This window comes from Perna viridis, chromosome 8 (assembly GCF_037379345.1).
Source record: "Perna viridis isolate PV_CMFRI_1.1 ecotype Kerala chromosome 8, ASM3737934v1, whole genome shotgun sequence".
Lineage (NCBI taxonomy): Eukaryota > Metazoa > Mollusca > Bivalvia > Mytilida > Mytilidae > Perna > Perna viridis.
This window is the reverse complement of record NC_142452.1, coordinates 21,819,040-21,843,832: the sequence shown is the minus strand read 5'-3', so window position 1 is coordinate 21,843,832 and position 24,793 is coordinate 21,819,040. Positions and strand designations below refer to the sequence as shown.

The 24,793-nt window shown below is 31.2% G+C and overlaps 1 protein-coding gene across 9 annotated transcripts in view; it reads right to left on the bottom strand.

The window, feature by feature from the left end:
- Window positions 1-24,793, bottom strand: part of LOC148609825 (receptor-type tyrosine-protein phosphatase kappa-like) — a 108,285-nt gene that overhangs the window by 30,322 nt on the left and 53,170 nt on the right. For 6 of the 9 annotated variants that reach the window (XM_088541155.1, XM_088541153.1, XM_088541156.1 and 3 more), the window contains exons 2-7: window positions 15,858-16,091; window positions 13,596-13,889; window positions 12,087-12,359; window positions 6,841-7,125; window positions 2,225-2,500; window positions 1,663-1,959 (exon numbers count right to left, since the gene is read on the bottom strand). In XM_088541155.1, the coding sequence (XP_088397281.1) occupies window positions 1,663-1,959; window positions 2,225-2,500; window positions 6,841-7,125; window positions 12,087-12,359; window positions 13,596-13,889; window positions 15,858-16,091 (1,659 nt within the window). The remainder of the gene's footprint in view (window positions 1-1,662; window positions 1,960-2,224; window positions 2,501-6,840; window positions 7,126-12,086; window positions 12,360-13,595; window positions 13,890-15,857; window positions 16,092-24,793) is intronic. The other 3 variants (XM_088541159.1, XM_088541158.1, XM_088541157.1) reach the window with 2 other exon arrangements.

Here is a 24,793-nt window from a genome sequence, read left to right as displayed (position 1 = left end):
GTAAGCCTTTAGAATGTATACCCAGCAACCAATGTTTACTAAAAAAATATAATTTCTATAATGCAGATTTTGAAATTTTACAAAATCGGTAGATATCTTTCTGAACCTTAGATTTTAAATGCGTATAGGGGTCCCGAAATGCACAAATATTTTTTCCTTAAAATTTTTTTATGACCCTAATGATCACTTTCTAAGCCCAAAATCCGTTTCATTAAAATACCCACAAAAACACTTAAACATTTGTATGGCATGATAATTTGAACTTATACCTACTTATTTACACTTGTGTTAGTTTGTTTCATGTATATGGCCACAAACATTTAAAGATGTGCAGGATGTCAATTTTCAATAAAACATTACATTTCAGACGGTGCGTATTATCTCAACCTTTGGCCTCCCTACCTACACCCAATAGGAGCCTTCGTTTCCTATGAATAACTAATTTATATATTGACGGCTCTTTATAAAAAGCTATTAGAAGTAGTGCTCTGGAATCCAATGTGTCCTAGAAAATTTTAAAATGCATGCGACCTTGAACTTGAATACACACAACTAAACAGACCTTACGCCATGAAAAAACACAAGACGATGTACAAAAAGTTAATGTTTACAATAATTTTCATTGTGCATAAAAAGGAGTAAACAAAATAGTTAAACTAAATGTAAGTCTTACACAGGCAAATATTTTTCACGTGAAATTCATATTAATCGAACTACACATGAAATTCATGTGAAATTCACATGCAATTAACATGATTTTCATGTGAAATTCACTAAACACGAATTTCATGTGCACATTTCGTGTGAATTTCATGTGAAGACTGCATTCACCCAAATTTCACGTGAATTCTGTCACTTATTTATTTGCTCAATTCAGACTTTTTATATCGCGCTAGAACTTTAACAAATAGGCTTCTGGAACAAGGTTATGTTGCTACAAGATTGAAGTCATCACTACAGAAGTTTTATGGTCGTTACCATGAATTCGTGGATCGTTATGGTGTATTCATCAGCACCATGCAAACTGATTTATTCAACGGGTCATAGTTTTCCTTCCCTCGTTTGTCTACCCCGGACTTTTTATGAGCAACTCGGCGGGTGTTTCTAGAAAAGCAGAGGACGCTTACCCTACCGGTGCACCTGGTCCATGCTCTCAGTTTTTAGTGGAGTCCGAGTTGCTCATTTACTTTTGTTACTTTGTATGTATGATTTTAGTTACTTTATGTTCTTTGTTGTGTATGTCTGTTTTCCATGTTTGGTCTTTGTCCCTCGATTACGTTCTTTTGATTGCCGCTATAACCTTGGTTCCCTTGATTACTCTTTCAGGTGAAAATCATGTGAAATTCGTGTGAAAATCAAGTGAAAAAATTTTGCCTGTGGAAATGAAAGATGTTTTTGTTTATAATAAATAGTTATGGAAGGTGTAAAGGTAAAAGGAAATCACCAAGCAAAATGAACTAATGAAATATTATGCAAAGATAAATTTATGAATTTAAGGAATTTCAATAAAAGCACTCTCTTTACCCATTTAGTTTTATATTTGAAAATGGCCATGGTAAAACTAAAGCGACTTCACATGATGTTGAAATTAATTTCCAGATTTTCTGGTCCCCAAATCTCAAATAATATTTCGCATATCATGGTATGCAAATGATATATTACCTCCTACTTTTATCTTCATTTCATCTCTTCCTACACCATGACCATTTTCAGCTTCACAAATGTAAAAGTTACTGTCATCTATCTGTACGTTTTTGATTGTCAATATAGATCTCTGTAAATCATTATAACTGGTATATTTGCTGATGTCATCCAAGTCGATGAGTTCTTCCGTACCACGACGTCTTAGTTTCCATGTTATTCGATGAGGATACGGTTTGGAATCAATGATGCATATTATTTCTGTATTGCTCTTTATTGGTACAAAATTGTTACCCGAGAGTTTTACAATTGGTGATTCTACAAAATGAAAAAATAATTACATTTTCTTTTAGCGATTTAGTTGACATTTATTTTGTTGTTCAATATGATGAGTTCTACCTTAGCATGACGTCTTAGTTTCCATGTTGTTCTATGAGCATGTGGTTTGGAATCGATGATTGCGTTGCTGTCTTTTAAAACAGTAATCAATGGAACCAAGATTTTATCGGAAATCAAACGAATTCAACTCAGGGATAAAGACTAGACAGGAAAACACAATAGTGACAATGCATTGAAGACTTACTCCATGTAAACAAAGTTATGGTAGTTGATGCCCTTCCAACGTTGTTGACCGCCGTGCAGGTAAATTGACCATCATCTGTTTCCACAACTCTTTTTACTGTCAAACTATGTGTTTGAAAGTTGCTACTTATATATCTAGTCCCAGTTAAATTTATGTTTGTCTTACTCCAATACACATCGATTAGCGGCAGATCAGACATAACTGTTACATTAAGTATTACTCTACTTCCAATACTTGCCGAGACATCATTCTGTAGAGCTCTTATATTTGGTCGGTCTAAAAACAAAATATTATTTTGAATTTTTATACTAAAACTGTTAAAAATATTAAACAAAATTTTATTCAATGTACATGCTGTTTGGAAGATTATTTAGTATCTGTTTGAACCGATCGATTGTCAAAAAAACGAATTTAAAGTTGATTTTCAAGACCAAAAAAATCTCAAAAATACTAATGTATTTCCCAGATATTTCTGAAGTATGGTCATCTTGTTCAATCGATTAACAACGTTATATTTGAAATGTCTAATCCTGACATGAGAGCATCTCATTTTTTAACATGCAATTGACAGAATTTATCCTTGTTTGAAAAAAAATGTTGTGAAAGGTACCAACACAACAAGAGGACTGGGTATAACTTCCTCTCTCTTTTTTTCATTTCCAATAAAAGATTTTTCCATTCATTGTGCCCATTGCCTGGTATCTTATTTCCCTACTCACATTCATTATCTTCCAAGACGTAAAACGTGAGTTTTAGGAATGATTAATAATTTTTTTACAAAAAAAATTAATGAATTATTCAAAAATAAAATAAGTAATATGTGATTCCATGCGTATCTAATTACTTCCAATTTCAGTCTCCTATGCCCCACACCCTTTTGACCCCTACACCAATCCACACCGTTCCATACACCGTTAAAACTGGAATCGTAGCTTAGTCATCTATCAGTTGTGAATAGGTTAGCATAATGAGATGTTGGAGTCTCATGGTAAATAGGTTTCGGGAAACCTCAACATCGTAAAATTGCAATGTACTTTATTGACAATCATTAATTAATTGTTAACAAAACACAAAATCACAATAAAGATTAAAAATAAATTATACCTAGCAATGTAATATATGTAGTTATCAATGTAATAAAGTTGCATAATTCAGATCATCAATTTGACTAAATGTAGCGAACCTCATAAATGAACAAATTTGAGGCAAATTATCTAATATATTCTTTGAACAGAAAGCAATTCCCATAAAACAACACCTTTTTTGTTGTAAATACCAGCTTAAAATATAAGTCTTACTTCCACTTATCACTACTGTTTTTACAGTTGTTTCCCCATAAACATTTTTTTCATATACACCAATAAGGAATGTCGTTAATTTTGATCACGTTGTTGATAGTAAGATTTGGATTATTCAAAGTTCCTCCACTGTACCAATTTTTACTTCTGTCAATGTCTGTTTTAACACCATTAAGAAGTCGTACCAACTTCACATGTGTCGCATAATACTTGACAAGATATACTGACCGGTTTATTCTGTTCCGCATAAATTCTATTTGCTAAACATACGATTGGCTTATCTTACATAGAAAAAAATAATTGAATATACTCCATGTTTCTATATGTTTTTAGACTTGTGTAAATTTCTGGCCATACAACTTTCTATTGAATATGAAAAATAAAATACAAGAACCTTTAATCTACCTGACAGATCAATGCTTCGTCACAACACTATATTTCATTTATGTTTTCCTAAGTCGATTGATCTGATTGGAACTGTCTAGAAAGCAGTGTTCCCTCATCCAAGCATCTCGTAGAAATGTGAAGGATGACGGACATTATCATAATGAGACTGAGGCTCAAGAAAGGTATAATATAGCATATTTATTGAGCTGTTTCGCAAAAACAAGCCATATCAGTCTTGTTTAAAGAGGTAAAAATCACATACCATAACAAGGGCCTTAGGCCCGTACATACGTCCTGCTCCACGTCTTAGCCTCACTGTTTACAGATAGTTTGTTTCAACAGTGCAAAGACAGGATGGGAATAAATGTGTCAAGATGAAAGAATTTAAATGACACAAATGTACAATGTATTAATATTAGAAGCAATTGCATTGCAAGATATCAGACAGTCACAATAACCTGATAAACACATGAGGAGGGCATAATATTCAGGATCATCATGATAATATCTCTTATCCTTCACATCTCAACGAAATGCTTTGATGAGAGAACATAATCTTACATTCGCTTTCGTTTAAAAAAGGGGATAACATAGCACGTTCAAAGAGTTAGAACAAACTAGGTATAACATAAAATGAGTTTGCTGCCAGTAAATTAAACTATTACTGACTAAAAAAAACCTTCTTAGAAAAAAATGTCACGAAATAAAATTCACGATATATTAGTATATAATGCAACGATCCATATACTTGAATGGAAGAATTGAAATAAATACTTTTGAGAATTATGAAATATATACAAAAATGCACCTATTTATAGAATGAGAATTTATATAACAAATATAAACTATTATAAACCATAGAAATAATACCATAAAGATAACTTGACTGCTTTACAAAACATAAATCTTCTTAGAGCCACATCTACCAAGATATTCTTCATATCATGGCCGAAAACACTTACGTTATCTTATTTGAGAGAGTAATCAAGGGAACCAAGGTTATAGCGGTAATCAAACGAATGTAATCCAGGGATAAAGACCAGACATAGAAAACAGACAGACACAACAAAGAACACAAAGCAACCAAAATCACACATACAAAGTAACAAAAGCAAATAAGCAAATCGGACTTCACTAAAAACTGGGAGCATGGACTAGGTGCACCGGTAGGGTAAGCGTCCTCTGCTTTTCTAGAAACAACCGCCGAGTTGTTCATAAAAAGTCAAGTCCGGGGTAGACAAACGAGGGAAGGAAAACTATGACCCGTTGAATAAATCAGTTTTCATGGTGCTGATAGATACACCATAACGATCCATGAGTTCATGATAACGACCATAAAATTTCTGTAGTGATGACTTTAATCTTGTAGCAACATCTTGAGAACACCGCATTTCAACATTTTCCGACGTATTTAGACGTAGACATAAGGGGACCCGTTATTATTCAATTGAATTTCAGGACTTATGCAGTATTTTTATTCTATTTTATTCTTGACTTTTCTTTACCTATAAACCTTCTCTCACAAAACGGTGTATTGTGAAGACTTTGGTTGCTCTATCAATAGGACAGATTACATTTTAATACATTTTCGTACGTAGCTACCAGGGTTACTGTCTTGACTAAAAGACTGTATGTGTTTTATGTTTATATTTTGTGATGATATTTGCAAAGCATATTAGTTAAATATAAATTAAAATATTTGTAACTTGGCTACACCGACAAAATATTATTTCTTAATTTGTTGAATATTATTGCAACTTCTTATGTATATAAATGTAAATTAGATATGACTGTACCATGTATTACTGATTAAAGAGAAAAGGTCAAATATTATAGATGCTTAGATTTATATGCTGGTAAAAAAAGCAATGATTTGTATAAAACAAATCAATTTTGGGCCCCTAGTTATGTTATTTTCCCTTAGAACAAGTTATTTTATTATTGTTGATATTAAAAAAAAAACAAAATCAAACTTTGAATGAAAGATAAGGACAATAAATGGACATTCATGATTTAGTTTTACTGCGTCCAGGATGTGTGGGTTCAATGAATATGTAATGTGTATATGTAAATTGAAGTTATATTAGGTATACCAATTAAATAAATATCAAATAGTCATAAATTATATAATTTATATTTTTTCCAATTTACCCTGTTCACCCTACTCAGGTTGTGATGGTGGGGTTATTGTACAAATTAAAAATATATAAAGAAAAAGTAGTTTGAATCGAAAAAAGTTATGCACACACACAAGATTATTTTTGCACCAAATCATCCTACTGCAAACTCTGCCGTGTCACATTTCAATGTTTTATAGATTGACTTGAACAAGATTACTTCATGTATCTCCATCCAAACAGCATCAAACTAAATTCAACTTTATTCAAATATATCAAGTACAACTCGAACGGGATTGATCAAAAGGTGTGTTCGCGATTCCCAAATCATATTTCCTTAAGTACTAAGTTTTACATAACATTAACAAAGCAATCAAGATCTTTTCATTCCAAATAATAAAAGCTCATAAATATTTACGTTGTTTCTTTTTCGCTGATTTGTGTTTATTTCATTCAACTTGAACTTAATGTATTCCTGAAATTATTAAGTTGCTTAACACTTGAATAAAAGTTATAATTATATACTGAATGATGTATTTGAGGTTTGAATAAGAGATATATAGATTTGATTCCGTAGGGGGCAGATACGACATTGTTTATTAATAAAATGAAAAAGGTCACCCTCTATGCGCTATAGTACTAATCTCAAAAGATTCAACTTCGTAAGACTTGAAAGTTATTTCTTTTTTTTCAACTCTTGTTTTCCAATTGTTGGTGTTTGAAGTGAACTGAAGTAAAACGTCCCATCTCATCTTTGTATACTTTATATACTTGTCAACAATACTTATGTTAAAAAGTGTTAATTGGAACTCACCACCAACTGTAAGATTAGTGTCTGCCTGACTTGTTCCGTATCGATTTGAAGCAGTACATCGGTAAATACCTTCATCACCACTGTATACATTTGTTATTATAAGACTTTGGTCTGGTGTTGTTTTTATTTTATGCCTTTGTGTTTCCAATATTGGATTTGGTGTTCTATGGGCATCTAGTTTGAACCATTTCACAACCAAACTGTTTCTTACTCTACATGTAAGCACAACTGTCGCAGATCTTTCGATGTTATAAGTATTTTGATTAAAGGCTATTTCTGGGCGATCTATAAAGACAAATAATAGTTTAAAGTATATTATATCTTTATGCATTTTTTATGCAGAATTCAATAAAAAAGATATTTGATAACAGAGCAATAGTGTTGCAGTTTCGTCATTGTGGACAGAAGATTCTTTCAATTATTTTTAATTCAATTTGTATGACAATAAATCTTTTTTTGTTAATTCAATATGAACTATTTCCAAAATTTTGCTTTTATACTCTTAATGATACACTTTTAATTTACAATGAATAATAATTTGTAATTTATACGCGTGTTTATTTTGAGAAAATACCCATCAATGATTTAATAATATTGTGGTTTTTTTTTCTTAATTAATCCTGTTGACATGAAGACTACTGTAAGATGAACTGAATCCATTTGATGTTTTCTAGTACGGCTTATAGTTTTTGGCGTTTAATACTTTAATTATGTTAGTGTGGATGTGAACGTCAATGATATTTATCTTGGCACATGACGAATTTAAAAAAAAATCTTTCCTTTCATATCACAAATGCATCTTTTCTCAAAGTTGAATGTTGGCGTTTGATTAACTGCCACGGTTTAAGAGAAATAAATTATATAGAAAGCACTGAAGTACATTAAAAAAGGTAAACTACCCCTTATTTTGTGAACACACTAGTTGCTTTGTAATGAAACTTAAAATTTTCTAACTTCATTTTCAGTAATCAAAAAAATAATACTATCTAACATACAAATCATTTGAACAAAAACAAATTCATTGTGAATAAAAATTATGTTGCATCATCCATATCATTAGATTCGCCTGATTTAAAATTTACAGAAACATCATTAAGTCTAGGGGAACTTATCGTCGAATTCAGTTGTTAACGACATAAAATTCAATTTTCGACAACATTGGATTTATGTTTTCTGTAGTGTTATGTTATTAGAATCACCGAATATTTATAGTTCATACTATAATCTAATCTGGCTTTTCTGATTTGAACTTAACACAAGTTTTTGAGGTTAGTTACCCTAAAACTACCTAGAACATATATATATTAGTGGTTGAGGCTCACTAATACATCATTGGAATGGACGATTCTTTTATGAAGTTGATTTTCGTAATGGTTGATAGAGATAACCACAGGGAATTTTACTTGTCAAAATATATAATGTCATGATTTCAATGTAACGTTTAATGTTACACTTATATTTTGACAACCAAGAAGTATTGTGCTCTATTAAAACAGACATTAAGACTAGGCGTAAGAAAACTCAAGGGGTTGGTTGTGTATACCGTATCTTAGTTATTCTTCAAGGAATTAGGAAAATTCCGTTAAAAGTTCGAGAAATGGATTTTAGTTTTAATTTTTGGCAATATTTTTAAGATGCACTTTAAGTCATTCATTCAAAAGCTTGACAACTTTTTAATGGTATCTAACATTTTAGCATTTGAAGTTATTTACTTGAAAAAAATAACTATTAACGGACTTTGGACATTTCATTATGAACGGTCTTCAGTTTCTATAAAGCACAGTTTTCCTCAATTAGATTTTGGCAAAAAGTTAGAAATCTGTTTAAAGGAAATTAATAATGATCCTGATTGGGTCTTCCTCTAGCGGAAGGGAGTACCATGGTTTATAACAAAAAGCATTTCAACAGGTCCTGTAATTCCTTGGTGAGAATATTCACTATCTCAGTCTTACTAAGTCAGCTCAACAATTCAGATTAATACAAAATGTAATTATTAATTACTTTCATTAAGATAGATTAACAATAGAAATTTCCAAATATATTAATATATTGATAGAATTTTGGCGTTTCTAGTATCAGTATAAAATAATTAATTGTAACATGTCGTGAATCTTACATCCCGTTCTAAGACATGTACTTGACACTCAGTATTTAGGTTATATAAATATATCGCTATAAATAAAAAAAAAAATGTTTTCAGATGTTAAAGGTCAGCCAAATTGTGTAATTTCAATAGATGTTTAAAAGACAAATCACTATTTCTGAATCAAGTCAGCGGTGATACAAACACATATAAGTACATTATGTCTTTTGCAACATCATTATTTCAGTTACCCAAACATGTGTATAAAAATAAACATCTAAAATCAGAAAATAATCTAATGAAGAAACAAAATACAACATTTCAAGAATTAAGCATTTGGACTGTGTCTAGAGACCGTTATGGTTAACACTTCACGTACTTAGTCCACTGTTTAAATTAATAAAAAATAATTAATTAATTCATACGTAGAAAAGAAAAGACGTGATTATTACCCAAACAAATTGTGGGTTTGTGGTTTGACCGGAGAAGAGGTTATAACAAGATTTTTTATTTATTTTAATTGAAAAACTTTTTTAAAAATATCGTTACTTCATAATATCACTTTTTTCAGCAGGTTAAAAGCCTTATCCGTATGTCAAAAATTTTGTAAAACTCAACCTCCACGTGATTTTAACATTTGACTTGGAAATTTAATTCAGTTTTCTTTACATTTTGAACTGGAGCTTTTGGTTCCCGACGGTCATTAACAAGTATATCGATGAATCGGGATGATATTAAATTGGCAGATTAAAAAGAGATTTCGAAAAAAAATGTCATAAGGAAACTAAAATGTTTGATCATAAAAGCCTTGTTTACGATAAAAGCATGTAAGGAGATAAATGTTGATATTGTTCGTTCTCACATGATTGATAACTGATCTTCGATTTGCTTATATTTAGATTAAAATATTTTAGAATGTAAAATAGGAAAATTGCTTAATTTTGATTTCCATTAGAATCTTTGTTCCCCTGAGTACTCTTATGTGGATTCCTTTGGGTATTGTCAATATTTCGTAAACTTCTAAAATCACGTAGATAACATTTCTTATAACTTCATATAAAGAACACTTAACTGACATTTTGCATATTACAAAACGGAAACTGGAGGTCACCGAACTCTTTTTCTATACAATTCAATAAAACATTTCCCCGCCAATTATCTCCCCTTTGACAAAAATCCCGAAAATTATACCCCGTTGAAAGAGGTTTTTAAAAATAATGCTTTTAATTCATTATTATAATTTTTAAGCAAAAGAAATAATTTGAAATAATCCAAATAAACTATTTTTACATCATTTCAAACATTACCTGTTATTCATATAAAAATTTTTGATAAACTAGTTAATATCGTGATATTTAGACTGTCCACATGACAGTGGTATTGACCAAGACAGCGATAATGACCGAGCAGCTGGTGAGGTGTTTATCAACAACTATTATCTTTATTTCGTTTAGGAACCATATCCTTGATTGTTTCAGAAAGCGATACAAATCGTGTTTCTGCGTCAGGAGCAGATGTGCGGCTCGCCATATTTACATTGACAACTGCATAATCAAAAATACGTTTTAATAAGGAGATGTAACTCCTAACTTGTAACCGGGCATTACCACGATGTTATCACATCATGGTATTGACTGGTAAAACTTTTTACTGCATTTGAAGTAATTCCATATGAACAGGTTTTATTCATTAGAAATTACTAATTTTTCACAGATATGAAATATATTTTGCAAGATTACAGAAAAGAATGCTCCGTGTAGTAGATATGATCTACCTTGAATTATCAACTGATTTGTCATATTAGTAAGTTAAAGAACTGATTCGTTATTATCAATACTAATGTCCACAAAAAAGAAGAAGTAACGCTATTTGAATAAACTAGGCGTCTGATAACGATATATATAATTTCAAAGATCAATACAGATTACTTAGAATGCAATCCAATTTGCCATAATTACATCTTAATTAATCAATTTTGTCGTCACAGAATATAACAAATTCCAAATTTTAATTCCTGTATAGTATTTATCGCATTTCTTATCTTTTTAATATCACCGACAGTGACTTACACTTTCATTATACCAGATGAATGAAATAGTTTCGTTGATAAATGGTAAAATGACAAAATAACTTGCAAGTTTCAGATTTTCGCGCATGTAAAAAATATATATATATAATGTATATGATCCTTAAGATGCAGAAAAATTTAATCATCCATGGTAAATACAATACTGTTGTTGTCCCCTAAAGTTACTCAAAACAACATTCTTTCTTGTCTTTAAAGTTATTACATTTGTTTCATTTTTAAAACATTGATGGAGCTTCTTAAGGCATATCAACTCATACAGCTTCAATTCTTTCGCGCAGCATTAAATTGTAAATCAATGAAATAATTTCTAAATCGAAATATACAAAGGATAAAACGAATCTTTTTTAATATATTGATAGATAATTTATAAGTTTAATAATGGTAAAAGGTGCTTTATAAAGCATATTAAGGCTTTCTCAACCTTTCTCTTACTTAAACATATCACAGAAGCCATCGTTCTTGACAATAACACCAAAGTATACACATGAGTAGACTAGCTTTAATTTTCTCTGTTGTGCACTTTCTCATTTGACATTTTAATATATTTTGTATGTTCTATTTATATATTATATGTTAAATTTTGTTTTCCTTGGTCTCAATCTATACTTCAAACACACTGAGTTACATCAATATCTATGTAGTAATTTTTATTCGTATTTGAACCAAAACAGTTGTAGTCGTTTTGAGAAACATACAAATAAAAATTAAACAGCTACAAAACAAAATATAATGCGACTGTTCACTCAACAATTAATTGACAGATATCTTTAGTTTAACCAGAACTCATATGGAAAATGTCTCAAAGTTATTATTCATTATGATTGAAACATACTGACAGAGTGGTGTTTTGAAATCCTCTGGTATATTTCTCAAAAAAATATTTATGAATGGCGAACTGTTACTTTACATATAAACAATCATGGAACGAATAAATGTTTGGGATTGTTTTATAAACCCTATCTTGCATTAATATCTACTAATCGATTAAACCACTAGTCAAATAATTTAAACAGTTCAATGATATTTATTTCGTTGATACATAAACATTTAAAATTTAAAGGCACTGTCACTTACCTCCCGATAAAACTTCCGTAGATGCTGAATTTGATCCAAAGTCATTTGTGGCAGTACAAGTGTATGTGCCATCATCATAGTACTGTACCCGTTCTATAGTTAAATTTGGCTGAAACAGTGTTCCCCCTTTATACCGAGATGAGGGTAACCAGATTAAATAACTATTTTTGTACCAAGTTATAGTATTTGCACCACTTATGGTACACTCTACGGTAATGTGCTTGTTCCTTATTGCATAGTACTGGTTTTCAGGAATATTCACAGCAGGTGCGTCTGTAAAAGCGGAAATAGAGGAGAAATATATACATATCAAGTATACATTAAGTAAAAACTTGGAAATTATCAACCATCAGATGTTTTTGTCTTGTATTTTGGATGTTATCCGATGAAATAGTTTATTATTTCATACGTGTAATCTCATTCCTTATTTAGTTTTCATCACTGGTAATATCGACATAACCACCTTTGGACAGTCTACGCTTTATGAACAACACAAAATAATGCTTTTATATATAAATCATCCATATACATCGATAGACGCGTTAATGACCATCGTGAACCAAAAACTCAAACATAAAATAACTAAAACAATGTATACAAAGTACCAAAAGTAAATGAGCAACTCGGACTAAAAACTAGGAACATGGACCGGGTGCACCGGAAAGGTAAGCGTCCTCTGCATTTCTAGAAACACCCACCGAATTGCTCATAAATGTATTATTTTGGTTATGTTATCTTCTTTGTTGTGTTTGTATGTTCTCCATGTCTGGTCTTCGTCTCTTGATTACGTTCTTTTGATTTCAGCTACAATCTTGATACCCTTGATTACTGATACAAGAACAAAAAAGAAAACGTACATTCTGAACCTAACGTATACCATTATTCGGAAACTTTAATAAATACGTATTTCTTAAAAAGTCAATAAATTCACCTGCAAAATATTAAGTACATATTAAATGTATATGCCGAATATATCAAACAAAAAAATCGAGAATAAGCCACTTATTTCAAATATCATATGTTTCCACACGTATACGACGTATGGGTATTTTGGCTCCGTCATATTGAAAAATCTAAAATGGCCAATCTTCAACTTCATCTGACAAAATGAGCACACACAGCTAGAGAAACGCTTGTAATGCTAATCAACACGAGCAGTATTGACTCAATTATTGGTTAAAGCAGTGTAACCTTCAAATAGACGGAGGACCGATTAATGCTATTTGACAGTTGTGCATTAAATAAACATCTGTCATCGCAAACTTGAACAATTTAGAATCGTAGCCCTAGTTTAATTACAATATCTGGTATAACAGTCATATATTTGGCGTGTTCAGTTTGGAAAACATATATTTTCCATTGCGAATTCGTTTTTTTGACCGAGTAACAAACTTTATGCTTTCAAGAAGCTGTAATAAATTTTACAAAACAAGAAACAGCCAAACAATACAAAAAAACATTTGAGACAAAATCTATCAACAATGTTAGTGTTAAAACACGTTAACAAACCTCCAACTAGCAATATTGCTTCGATAAATGCTTGACCTTTTAAATTCTCAGCATTGCATATATATGTTCCATTATCTTGGTGGTTAACATTATTAATGGTAAGTGATGAGCTTTGTTGATGATTGTCAATGACGTATTTGTTGTTGTCGGCTGTAATATATTTTGTACTTTTAGACCAACAAGTAGATTGAATTTTCGGATTGATTTTTGGATGAAGGGAACATGATAATGTTTGCGATTTGCCAGTAGCCACCACATATTGTAGACCATCTTGAGTAAGGAAAACTGGACGACCTACAAAACAAGTGTTCCTAAACTGAATAGAAATAGATGAACGTAAAACATACACATGCTTATATTTTTTTTATTAATATAGCATTTTAACTTTTGACTTTTTTGGTTTAAGAGAAGTAGATATTTTCAATTTGATTTTTCAATATTTATAAGAAATCTTGACTTAACGATGAAATGATTGCTTGCGGTATATATTGTAAAAATTAAGGTCTCAATCCTACTGAATGGTTTTCTAATCGAAAGTAATATGGTTATATGTAAAAATCTGTTATTCAAATGCCAACCTTTTTATACAGTGTTTTAAGTTCAATGTTACAGCAGAGCTTGTTTTAAACAACATACGTTAATTCATTAATTATGTTTTAGAAACAAAGACTTTAGATAAATAAGTATTAGTAGCGTTTTTGTTGTTTTCATCTAAACTCAAAACAATATTATGGATTTTACTGCTCATGATCTGTCTTTTTTATCCGATTTTTGGACTGCTCATTCATATCATTAATATGTATTGCCCAGTTTTCTTTTCATAATTTCGTTAAACAAACCTCAAAATGATATTTGAGAAGTTTTTTCCGAAATTCTTGTTTTTTTCAGTTTTGTAGATAAAACCTACTAAGACAAAACCTATGGAAATTCCAGAGAAACTCTTTTACCGCCAAAATTTCAAATGCGTATGTCTCAAAAAAGCGAGCACACTGATCCATCATTTGTTTTCTATTCATATTTTTCAAGTATGAAAGATTTTTAAATATTTCACAACATTCCGAAATCCATGCTATTTTTTAATTGAGCAGCGACAGCATCCTTAAGACAAATCCGATTATTTTACTGTCAATTATTTAGCCTTGTCCACTGCTGGCGAAATTAGTTGGCTTTCATAAGACTTGACCGCCTTCACTATGACTTTCTGTGTGGTTTTGTCAGGATATTCAAAATAATTAATATGTATAATGATGAAGAAACTCTATCCATATACTAGTTTTTTTTTAAATTTTGGTGGATATGTTTTAACTTAAATTCTTTTTTTATTTTATTTTTTTGTCCCTTTCATTATTTCTGTTTTTTAGGTACTAAACAAGGGGCAAGTTACACAATAATCTTAAAATCAATTAAAAATATAGAAACAGAAACAGGAGGATAGTAGTTTCGTTTCTATTTTCAAAGTAACAGAATGTAACAAAAGCTGCCGAAAGAAAATTTTCTTAGAAATCTATAACGTGAACAAAAACAAACATTGCTTTTGAAACTTAAAATTCTATTTAAATGAAATAAGAAGAAAGTCGTCATATCTCTGTATACAAATATCTTAATTGTTGTATTTGCATTCAATTCAGTCTTTACTAGAATAAATAAAATAAAGCAGGAAAAACATGTGTCTTTGGATAATACTTATATATTATTTTAAAACTATTGGACATTTCTTCTCATGATAGTACCGTATGCAGATACCTTCATTTTTTTTTTCAAAACGCGTTGTTGCTATGCAGTTATAATAGAATATGATGTAAAAGATCGCGTACAATCATTTTGAAAAGTGGATCTATATAAATATATTTCCAAGGAAAGTTCAACATGAAGATTCAGTATATGCCCCAATTTCATGAATTAATTTCGTTATCTTAAATATATGTTTTCGTGGTGGGCACACATATTTGAAAAAAAAACTAACATAAGTTTTTTCAGGTGTTTGTTTTCTTTCCAAACACATAAAAACATATGTTATTTCATTTTCTTCTGTGTAGGAGATAAAAGTGTTCATCTAAGCAACTTTTCTACATGTATAACGAATGTCAAAGTTACATGTAAGTTAAATCTTATCATTTTAATATAGGTTTGTTTAAACTTGTTCCTCAACTACAAGTTTTTTTAAAATTTTTTTTATTGCCGTTTTATATATAGAAATATTTGTTCCTTTTGTGTTGTTTTTAGTTGATTTCTCTGATTCAATTTTTTTTATAAAATACTCACCAGTTACGCTTAAATTAAAATGTTCTGTCGTCCAACCTCCATTCACATAATATTGAACTTTATAGTTCGAGGCATCATCAAAGTTGACGTCGATAATAGTCAGACCGTATGTTTGTGTTCTTTTGTACTTCCTACTATCTGGATAGATAGCGGTGGTGGATTTGTACCAATAGTAAGAACTGGCTAATCTATAATTGCTTTCAAATGTTACATTTACACCATACTCAGCCTCCACTGAAAATATTATTACGCATTTAGTTATATTAGCATTTCGCAGAAATAAATTTAGCCAAAATAATGATATACGAATTTATCCGTAATATAAGGGAACACATAAATATTTGGAAATTTAAATAAAAAAATACAATAAATGAAGAAAAAAGTATCAACTTGTTAGAAATAATTACACTTTATTAAACGTTTATTTTAATTTAGACAGTTTTTTTTCAAAATCTTAACTTTAAAAAAGAAGAGAAAAAGATGACACTTCCGTACTTTAAGACGTGAAAAAGAGATGCTGAAAAAAACGTTCCTTAACAAAAGTAAAGAAAACGTAATTTTACAAATAACAATTAGAATACATGTACGTGACTAGTCACTCATATCTTATATCCAAGCGATGGTTTGCTTGTTGTCTTGATGAATCACTCCATTGATAAAAATCGAGAAACATTAAGCAATTATCAAACAAAAATAATTAAACGACATCTCAAGTAAACTGTTTATCTTTATAGATATATAGATGGCGCTGCTCAGCGACTCTTTTTTTTCTGAATTTGATGAAGAAAATTTGGGGACGTACCAAGTATATAATGAATATTCCCCACTCAAAGTTTCATGTATTTATCTGGATGTGCCTTTTAATCACGTTGCATGGATTGGCATTTTAAAAGTTGGATGACTTCTTAAAGAAGATTAAGACATATTCTAGACATATGCTGGAATTATTAGGACAAATACTATGATTAATGACAAGAATGGCTATATATAAAAATAAACAGTTTACTTGAGATGTCGTTTAATTATTTTGTACGTATGATTTTAGTTACTATATGTTCTTTGTTGTGTGTGTCTGTTTTCCATGTCTGGTCTTTGTCCCTGGATTACATTCTTTTGATTACTGCTATAACCTTGGTTCCCTTGAATACTCTTTCAGAACACCTTCATTAAAATATTAAAAACATTACAATATCACCCCTACCAAATTTTAGCCAAAGTTTTGAGTTATTTGCAAAATTCTGCAATTTGACATCAGTCTATGATCTATTTGTAGTAATGATGGCGATGTTATTGTCTTATAAAAAACACAGATTTAGATTGTTAAATATACCAAAAGAACATAGAGGCAAAATTTTGTTACAATTTGTGAAATAGTTTCAGAAGGGATGATGTTTGATAAAAAAATAACGAACGGCGAAAACGGAGGACAACGACGACGGATGACGAACACATAGCAAATACCAAAGCAGTATTGTTAAACGTGCAATGAACGTGGCATTTTTCTCAACACGTTGCACAAATGTGCTTAGCGGTCAGGTTTTCCATATTATTGCCAACTGACAATCCCAGCATGAAGCATGCCAGGGGTGCCCCATTCCATCAATAGGGGCAAACAACCCAGTGGGCAGACCGGCTTCGCCTCTGGTCAGCGTTCTGAGCATTAACTAGTCACTTTTTACATCAAGCTTAGCGCTGCTGCAGGCCTATTCTTTTGACATCCGGACCCGCACGGGGGTAAAATTGATTTGAAATGTCTGAACCGGTGTAAAGGTAGCAAGACCGTACTTGTCACGTGACCAATATAATATTGGATCTACTCGATCACTAAATACAAACATTTCCATCAATACACACTGATGCGGGAAATAATAAATTATAATACGATGACCTGTGAAAATTATGATTTAAATTGTTTTTCAGTTTAAAACATATATCAGGAATACATGTCCCAGTAAATGTTTATCTTACTACTATACTCGGCGTCACATAAATAACATACTGTTAAAATTTGAATAAAAATATTTTCTACGACTTTATTGACACCAACCGTCGTTTAAATTGTCTTAAATGACTTGCTCATTCGTTTAGCCAAACAGCTTCTCAAAAACAAGTCGCTTATAAGCTTAAATCATGCGTAACAAATCCTTACGGGAAAATCCCATACTAATATCCGCCATGTTGGTTTTTACGGGACGATTTGTTTACAAACGAAGTTCGTAAGTTCCCGTCGAACTCCGGTGACAATCGTCTGCTTGATCAACTTCTCGGTATTGTACGTTGTTCGCGTAAAATAAATCCGAGATATCCGAAATAACGCCGAAGTGCATTCTGGGTTCTTCGGTTTTTGGACAAACCATTTAAACGTAAACAACATCTCCTAGCAACCCGACCACTGTAAACATGGCCGACTTTTTACAATGTAAATATTGGCACCTAGAATTAAAATCTGACCGGAATTTAACGATTCAATGTTTAGGGAGAAGCCGTTTGGCTGAACGAATGAGCAAGTCATTTTAGACAATTTAAACGACGGTAGGTGTCAATAAAGTCGTAGAAAATATTTTTATTCAAATTTTAATAGTATGTTATTTATGTGACGCCGACTATACATTTTGGCTTCGAAGTTTATAGCCAGAAATAGCGAAAGACGATTCGAAACATATCACTATTGAATTATGATGAAAATGACTTTCTTAACTGATAAATATTTCGTACATTTACATAAACAGTCAAAGTTGTAAATAGATACATAAACTAAAATGAATAAATTTTAAACAAATCAAAACATTTGTCATTAAATAAGACGGAATATTCCTGTTTATATTTGTTTTACTGAAGAAATAGGTTTAACGTCTGGATTTTTCTTGTCGGTATATCTACCATTTCGGGTCTTTCTTATTAAATTTCTATTTTAATCCCTAGACCCATGGATCTGTTCCATCCAAAATAAAAACCGAAAACCCCCAAAATGTATTAGGTGGCTTACTGTTAAATAAGTTAGCATATTAATATTTTATTTTTTTTATTTTGTCACATTTTTCCCTTCTGGTTTTTATTTCTACCATTTCTGGATTTCCCGAAGAAATGGTATTTTAGTCACTAAAACCAAGAAACCGAAATGTAAGCAGCGAATTACTCTTAGATAAGTTTGCTTTATCATATTTTTAAAACCATTGTTATGGTAAAACTTTGCAAATAGAAGTTATTTTACTCCCCGATTTGCTTATAAAAAATCATAAAATCATAAAAGAGACAGACCAGAAACCTACCAAAAAATTATTACATTGCAATAGAAATCGCAAACCAAAAACAAGCCATGTCATTCATAAAGTAAGCCCACGCATTAAAAATATGCATAACGTGAAAACAAAATAGTCAAAGAATGAAAATGTTTCAATTCCGCAACCCCCTTTTATGAAATACCATTTAATAAAAACATTTACTTTACAATATTGTGATGGCATTAATTGCACATTTTTGGATGATGACTTTTTAACCTCGACTTTTAAAACAACTCACCATTCTTTTTATTTGACTGCTTTTACAATATAAATGTACTAAATTTCTGGAATCGATTGAGGTTTTTTTTTTAATTTAACCGGTTGAATATTAAATTCGGAGCAAAAACCGAAATAAACAGTAAGCAGTGTTTGTTGCAAATAATTTTTTTTCAATTTCGTTTATTTCACATTTTTGTCTTTCTTTCGGAGTGACAACTTTAGTTTATGGATAACATATCACTGTCCTAATAGTTTGTTGTTTAGTCATATCAAGAAAAAAGGGGCAATGGTAGTGTTTCAGAAAACTTTGTTGTAGGACAAAGAAAAACATTTGAAAAAGCAGATTGAAAGAAAGTGGACCATGGTAAACAAAAGGAAGTCATTGGATTTGTTTAAGAAATAAAGTTATGAGTTGACAGATATTCTCTCTTTTATTTTTGTTACAGAGTTAAAACAGAGGCACTCTGCATCTAGGTATGAAGAAGAGTGTGTCTGTTATGTCCTCGAACTCAACCTCTATGGAGAAACTCTAGATATTAATTGGTCACAAAATCGAGGATCAGCTAGATAAAAACTTAATCAATATTACTAAGACTTCAATTAAAGGATAAAACAAAATTTAACTTGCTTTTCTTCTGTTTAATGTAAATTTTTGAAAACATCGAACTTACAAATTGCAGGTAAATCAAATGAGAATATTCTGAATCGTTGACAACAGAAGTGTTTTGTCTGTTGATACAGTGACAAACCAAAATAGACAAATATATTAATTTTCCAAAAAGACAATAAGAATTGATTTCCATTTTTATACATGTAATCATAATTCATAACATTTTTTTACGTTTAAGATGTGTCTAGTATGGCACGAATGATCATATTTTGGTTGTTCACAATAACCATTCGATTATCCTATTTATTATATATATTTCCTCCATTATTCATTCTCAACATGAATAGTTAATTTTGTGAACGGCGGACTGATATTCGTGTTGTTATGTTTTGGCGGGAGAAAGTGCGAGAGTGAAATTATCGAATTTATTTCGCAAAGTGAATTATCGAAAGCTGTAACACTGGAAACATTCGATAAATCACTGCTATCTATATAATAACATATTTTCTTTTCAACATTAAAGGAAAATTTATTTTGAAATTGCGAATGAAAGTACCATGATATTCTGTAAAATCGACTTAACTATACGAACTAATCCAATCAAATGATATAACCGTTGCACGTAGAACATGACTCGACACCAAAAGCACGTGGACACGAATTCCACGCTGTTCCACTATACACGTACACGATGCACTCGAAACACGAACACGAAGCACAAGAAGCACGCTAAAATGGGAAGGTTACCTTTTTCAGGAGGTGTAATAGTTGTAACAAGTTTGCATTGAATGATGCCGATATCATTGTTTCATTTCTTTTGTTAACATTTAACTTTCAATTGATATTGTGATAATAGCATTAAACATTTTTAACAGAGATACATGAATGTAGTGTATACCTTATTGGCAATACATCGCTGGTGCCATTATAGCGCGGTTTTATTACTAGAACATGGGATGATGTAAATTTCTATAATTTGTTGCGCTTAAACAAGGAGTCAAGTGTAAACTTTAAATCAATACTTTTATCGTGGTTTCCCTAGCATAGGGGATAAGGTTCAGTGTTTCCATACGTGGCCCATGGACTATAAATTGTCATTTCCAGATCTTTGATGGAAATAATTTTAATCTTATGATGTTTCGCAGTACGAAATGTCGGAAAACTAATTAAGTCATACTAATGAACTTAAAAAAATCCAATAAATGTGAATGGATAATTTATATTCAAGTCATTGAACCATTAAATTCTTGATTTTTCAAAACAAAAATTATATGCTAGAATGTCAATAGCCAAATTAATCCTTTTATCCATCATCTCTGCCACCCTATGCTAAATGAATAAAAAAAAATAAAATGTTGATTTAATAATATCAGATCAATAACCGACCAATTGATGGTGCACAGTTGAAATTCAAACATATGAAGTGCAGTTTCTCGAAGACACAAACTAAATATTTAGCTTTCATTATCACGATGGAAATCATTAAACTTGATTCAGACAAAGTCAAACTAACGCAAACACATAAGGAAGGAAGTAGTTTGAAGATGTGTAGCAATTATAGAAGGTTTATTTCAACACTTCTAAGATAGCTGTAACATTAATCGCATTAACACGGAAATATGCCAGGTTTAAATAGTCAGGGACATGTGAGAAGGACTTTGAGTTTCTAAAATATAGTTTGACAGTTGTACCACTATTATCATACCCAGACCTGAATTTACTGTATGTTGTGTATACTGATACAAGTAACACGTGGATAGGGGCATGTAAAACACAAAATTTTAAAAACGAAGATGTCGAGAAACCGATCTAAGTCTTGTCGTGCAAACTGAGTAAAACACAACTAGGTTGTAAAAAAATGTGGAAACTGTGGAAAAAAAAAAACATTTTTACCTACATGGGGCTGAATTTGTCATCAAAACAGATCACAAACCTCTAAAATATTTATATATTTAACCGTGCAGAACAAGAAGATCCCAGTATTGGCTTAATTAATCAGTGTATATTATTGCACACTAGAGTAAATCACAGGTAAAACGAATACTGTGCTGATATATTGTCTAGAACTCCTAATCAGTACGATAAAGAACTCATTGATAATGAACAAGATGCAAACTGCAATGCGTACAACTTAGTGCAATCAATTCAAATCGAATCCATTAATCAATTCACGATATTATGCGAGCTACACTATAGACGATAATGACCTATCTGAAAAGAAAAAAGAATTATTAAAATCATAAATTTCACATAGTTAACGAACAGACACAGGATCATGAAATCCTAAAAATAAAGAAACAGATAGAATCAGAAAATACCAATGACAATGTTCAGGATCACTTTATCATAATTGACAATATAATGTACTTTATTTCATCAACCGAATACTGTATGAGAAATATAATTATATGTTCCCAAACAGACAAGAGAAAACATTCCATAATGACAACAGTCATTTAGGTATTGATAAGACATATGATAACATTAGAAAGAACTTGTATCGGCTAAACATGTTATAAAGAGTTATATTCCTATGTCGCAGCGTGTTACATGTCTGACTAGAAGTGTACGGAAAAACAATCCTTAAGTCCAAGAAACGAAAATTCCACCTTTACCGTTCGCCAAAGTAGCACTAGATTGTTCAAGCATTGAGACGTTGTCAGGTAATAAACATATCATTGATCTCAACTGAAGGTTTCCAGAGAAACCAAAGAAAATAAAGCTCAACATATTGCTCGTTTGCTTCTCGATTAGATTGTACCAATACTTTCTCAACCGCTGCAGAATTTGAATGATGACGGTCAAAAAGTGTTAACCGATTCATGTAGGAAACCTGTAAAGAATTGGACATCAGTAATGTCACATCTTCGTTTTATCACCCTCAAAGTAATGATCTATACTAGTATTTTTCGGTGATAAACGGACTTACTAATCATGGAAAGTGGTGACCATGTCATATATGTGGATCAAGCGCCAGCGACTTCAGAATATTTAGTGCTACAATTGCAGCAGTATTTATTGGGCGTTGAAAGTGATTGAAAATCTTGGATATTCCGCGAGGCGACAAATGGGTAACTTGAGAAAAAAGGCGTCAAATTGCGCGGTATTTGGAACAACTTTAGAACCTTCGACCGATAAGATCTGAAAATGCAAAAGACATTGAAACATCGAACGAAGTGGTTGACATCGCTATGACAAATTTCAAAGACGAGGAGCTTTATAATGAGCTGCAACAAAAACAGCCAGAAAATATATTCACAGGTGGATATTCGAGAAATGTAAAATTGAATCTGTTGAGTCACTTCGTGGACGGGACACATAGTAACTACTAAACAATGTTAAATTATCGACAAAAAGCTTTTATCATAGCGCAAAGAACACGTAGGGATCACGAAAATAATTGGCTGATCGTTGAAATCCATATTATCGTATAATTGACCAGATATCTCCAGTTTCGTATTGACCGGTGCATTCGCCATTAGCACACATTGATGTGTGCGATTCCTTAAGAAATATCAATTTTAAATACTACATATGTCCTTCCTCAACGTAGCACATCTGTTTCTTGCAGCGAGACAGATAGCAAGGAAAGTTTTCGTTTGGCGAATCTTGTTCGACATCAAAGAAAGGACTGTAATGATTCTTCCGATGAAGATTGTATTCATTCGATGTAACTGAGAAAACTTCTCAAACATAAAGAAAGAGAGGAATATTTAAGTCAAACAAACAACTTGTATGGCGACTCTCTTGATGACATAGACCAAGATAACTGTGACTCCTCCAATTAGGACATGAAAGTATACAAATTAAACCATTGTTGGTCAATGGTCAAGAGGTAACTTTCGAAAAAAAACATGAAGTTAATAAATTTGCAGAAAAAAAAGTTATTTTCAATTTCAAACATAATGTAGGCTTCAACTAATGTTTGATGAAATGTTCATATTGAGAGACATATTTCAAATTTGTTTTGGTACTGTTCAAAACTGAATGTAGTATTGATATTTTGTGAAAAAATCAGTATAATTAAAGGTCAAGACAATTTTTTTGGAGGAAATTAAAACAACCCGATCAAAATGGACTATAACATTCGTAATTGATTTAGAACCATAGCAAGAGTTGTTTTAATTACTTTTCATTGAAATAAAGGACGTTTAAATAATGGCAACATCTTTGCAAGGTTAAACAATTTGGACAAAATTAAAAATGGTTCGACAACAAAACCGCAAAGATAGATGAATATTTCACAGGATCTGAGAGATTAAATACTTAATTTGAATTTTACTCTTGTACCGTTCGGACATATTTGTTGAATATCAAGCACACTTTTACGCTAGTCAAAACGGTCAATTTTACCTATGGTAGGGAGAAGTTGGGATATATGTTTGGTATATGTAAAGATGATTCAAAACGTGAATATATTAGCTGCAAATCGACTAAAAGTGTTTTGCATCAGAAGAAAGTTTAACCATACTAAAAACTTCCAGAGCAGAAACTGCGGAAAACAGGTAGCGATTTTTATTTATTTTTTTTGTTTGTTAAATTTTAATGCAGGGCAGAACAATAGGATTTTTAGAATTAAATAAATGGGATTTTGATTGTTAAACGATATGCATTACCAAATTTAATAGTACAAATGTATCAAGAGCAGTTATTTAAGCAAGAAACACATTCAATCAAATATGTTGTCATTTGGTCATTTTTCATCTGGTGTAATATCACTCGCTTGTTTACAATTGTTGTTACTTATTATTTCATAACAATTACCAGAAGGAACTCTCCATCCACACAATTCATTAATACAATTGCGAGACTCTATAGAATATTAA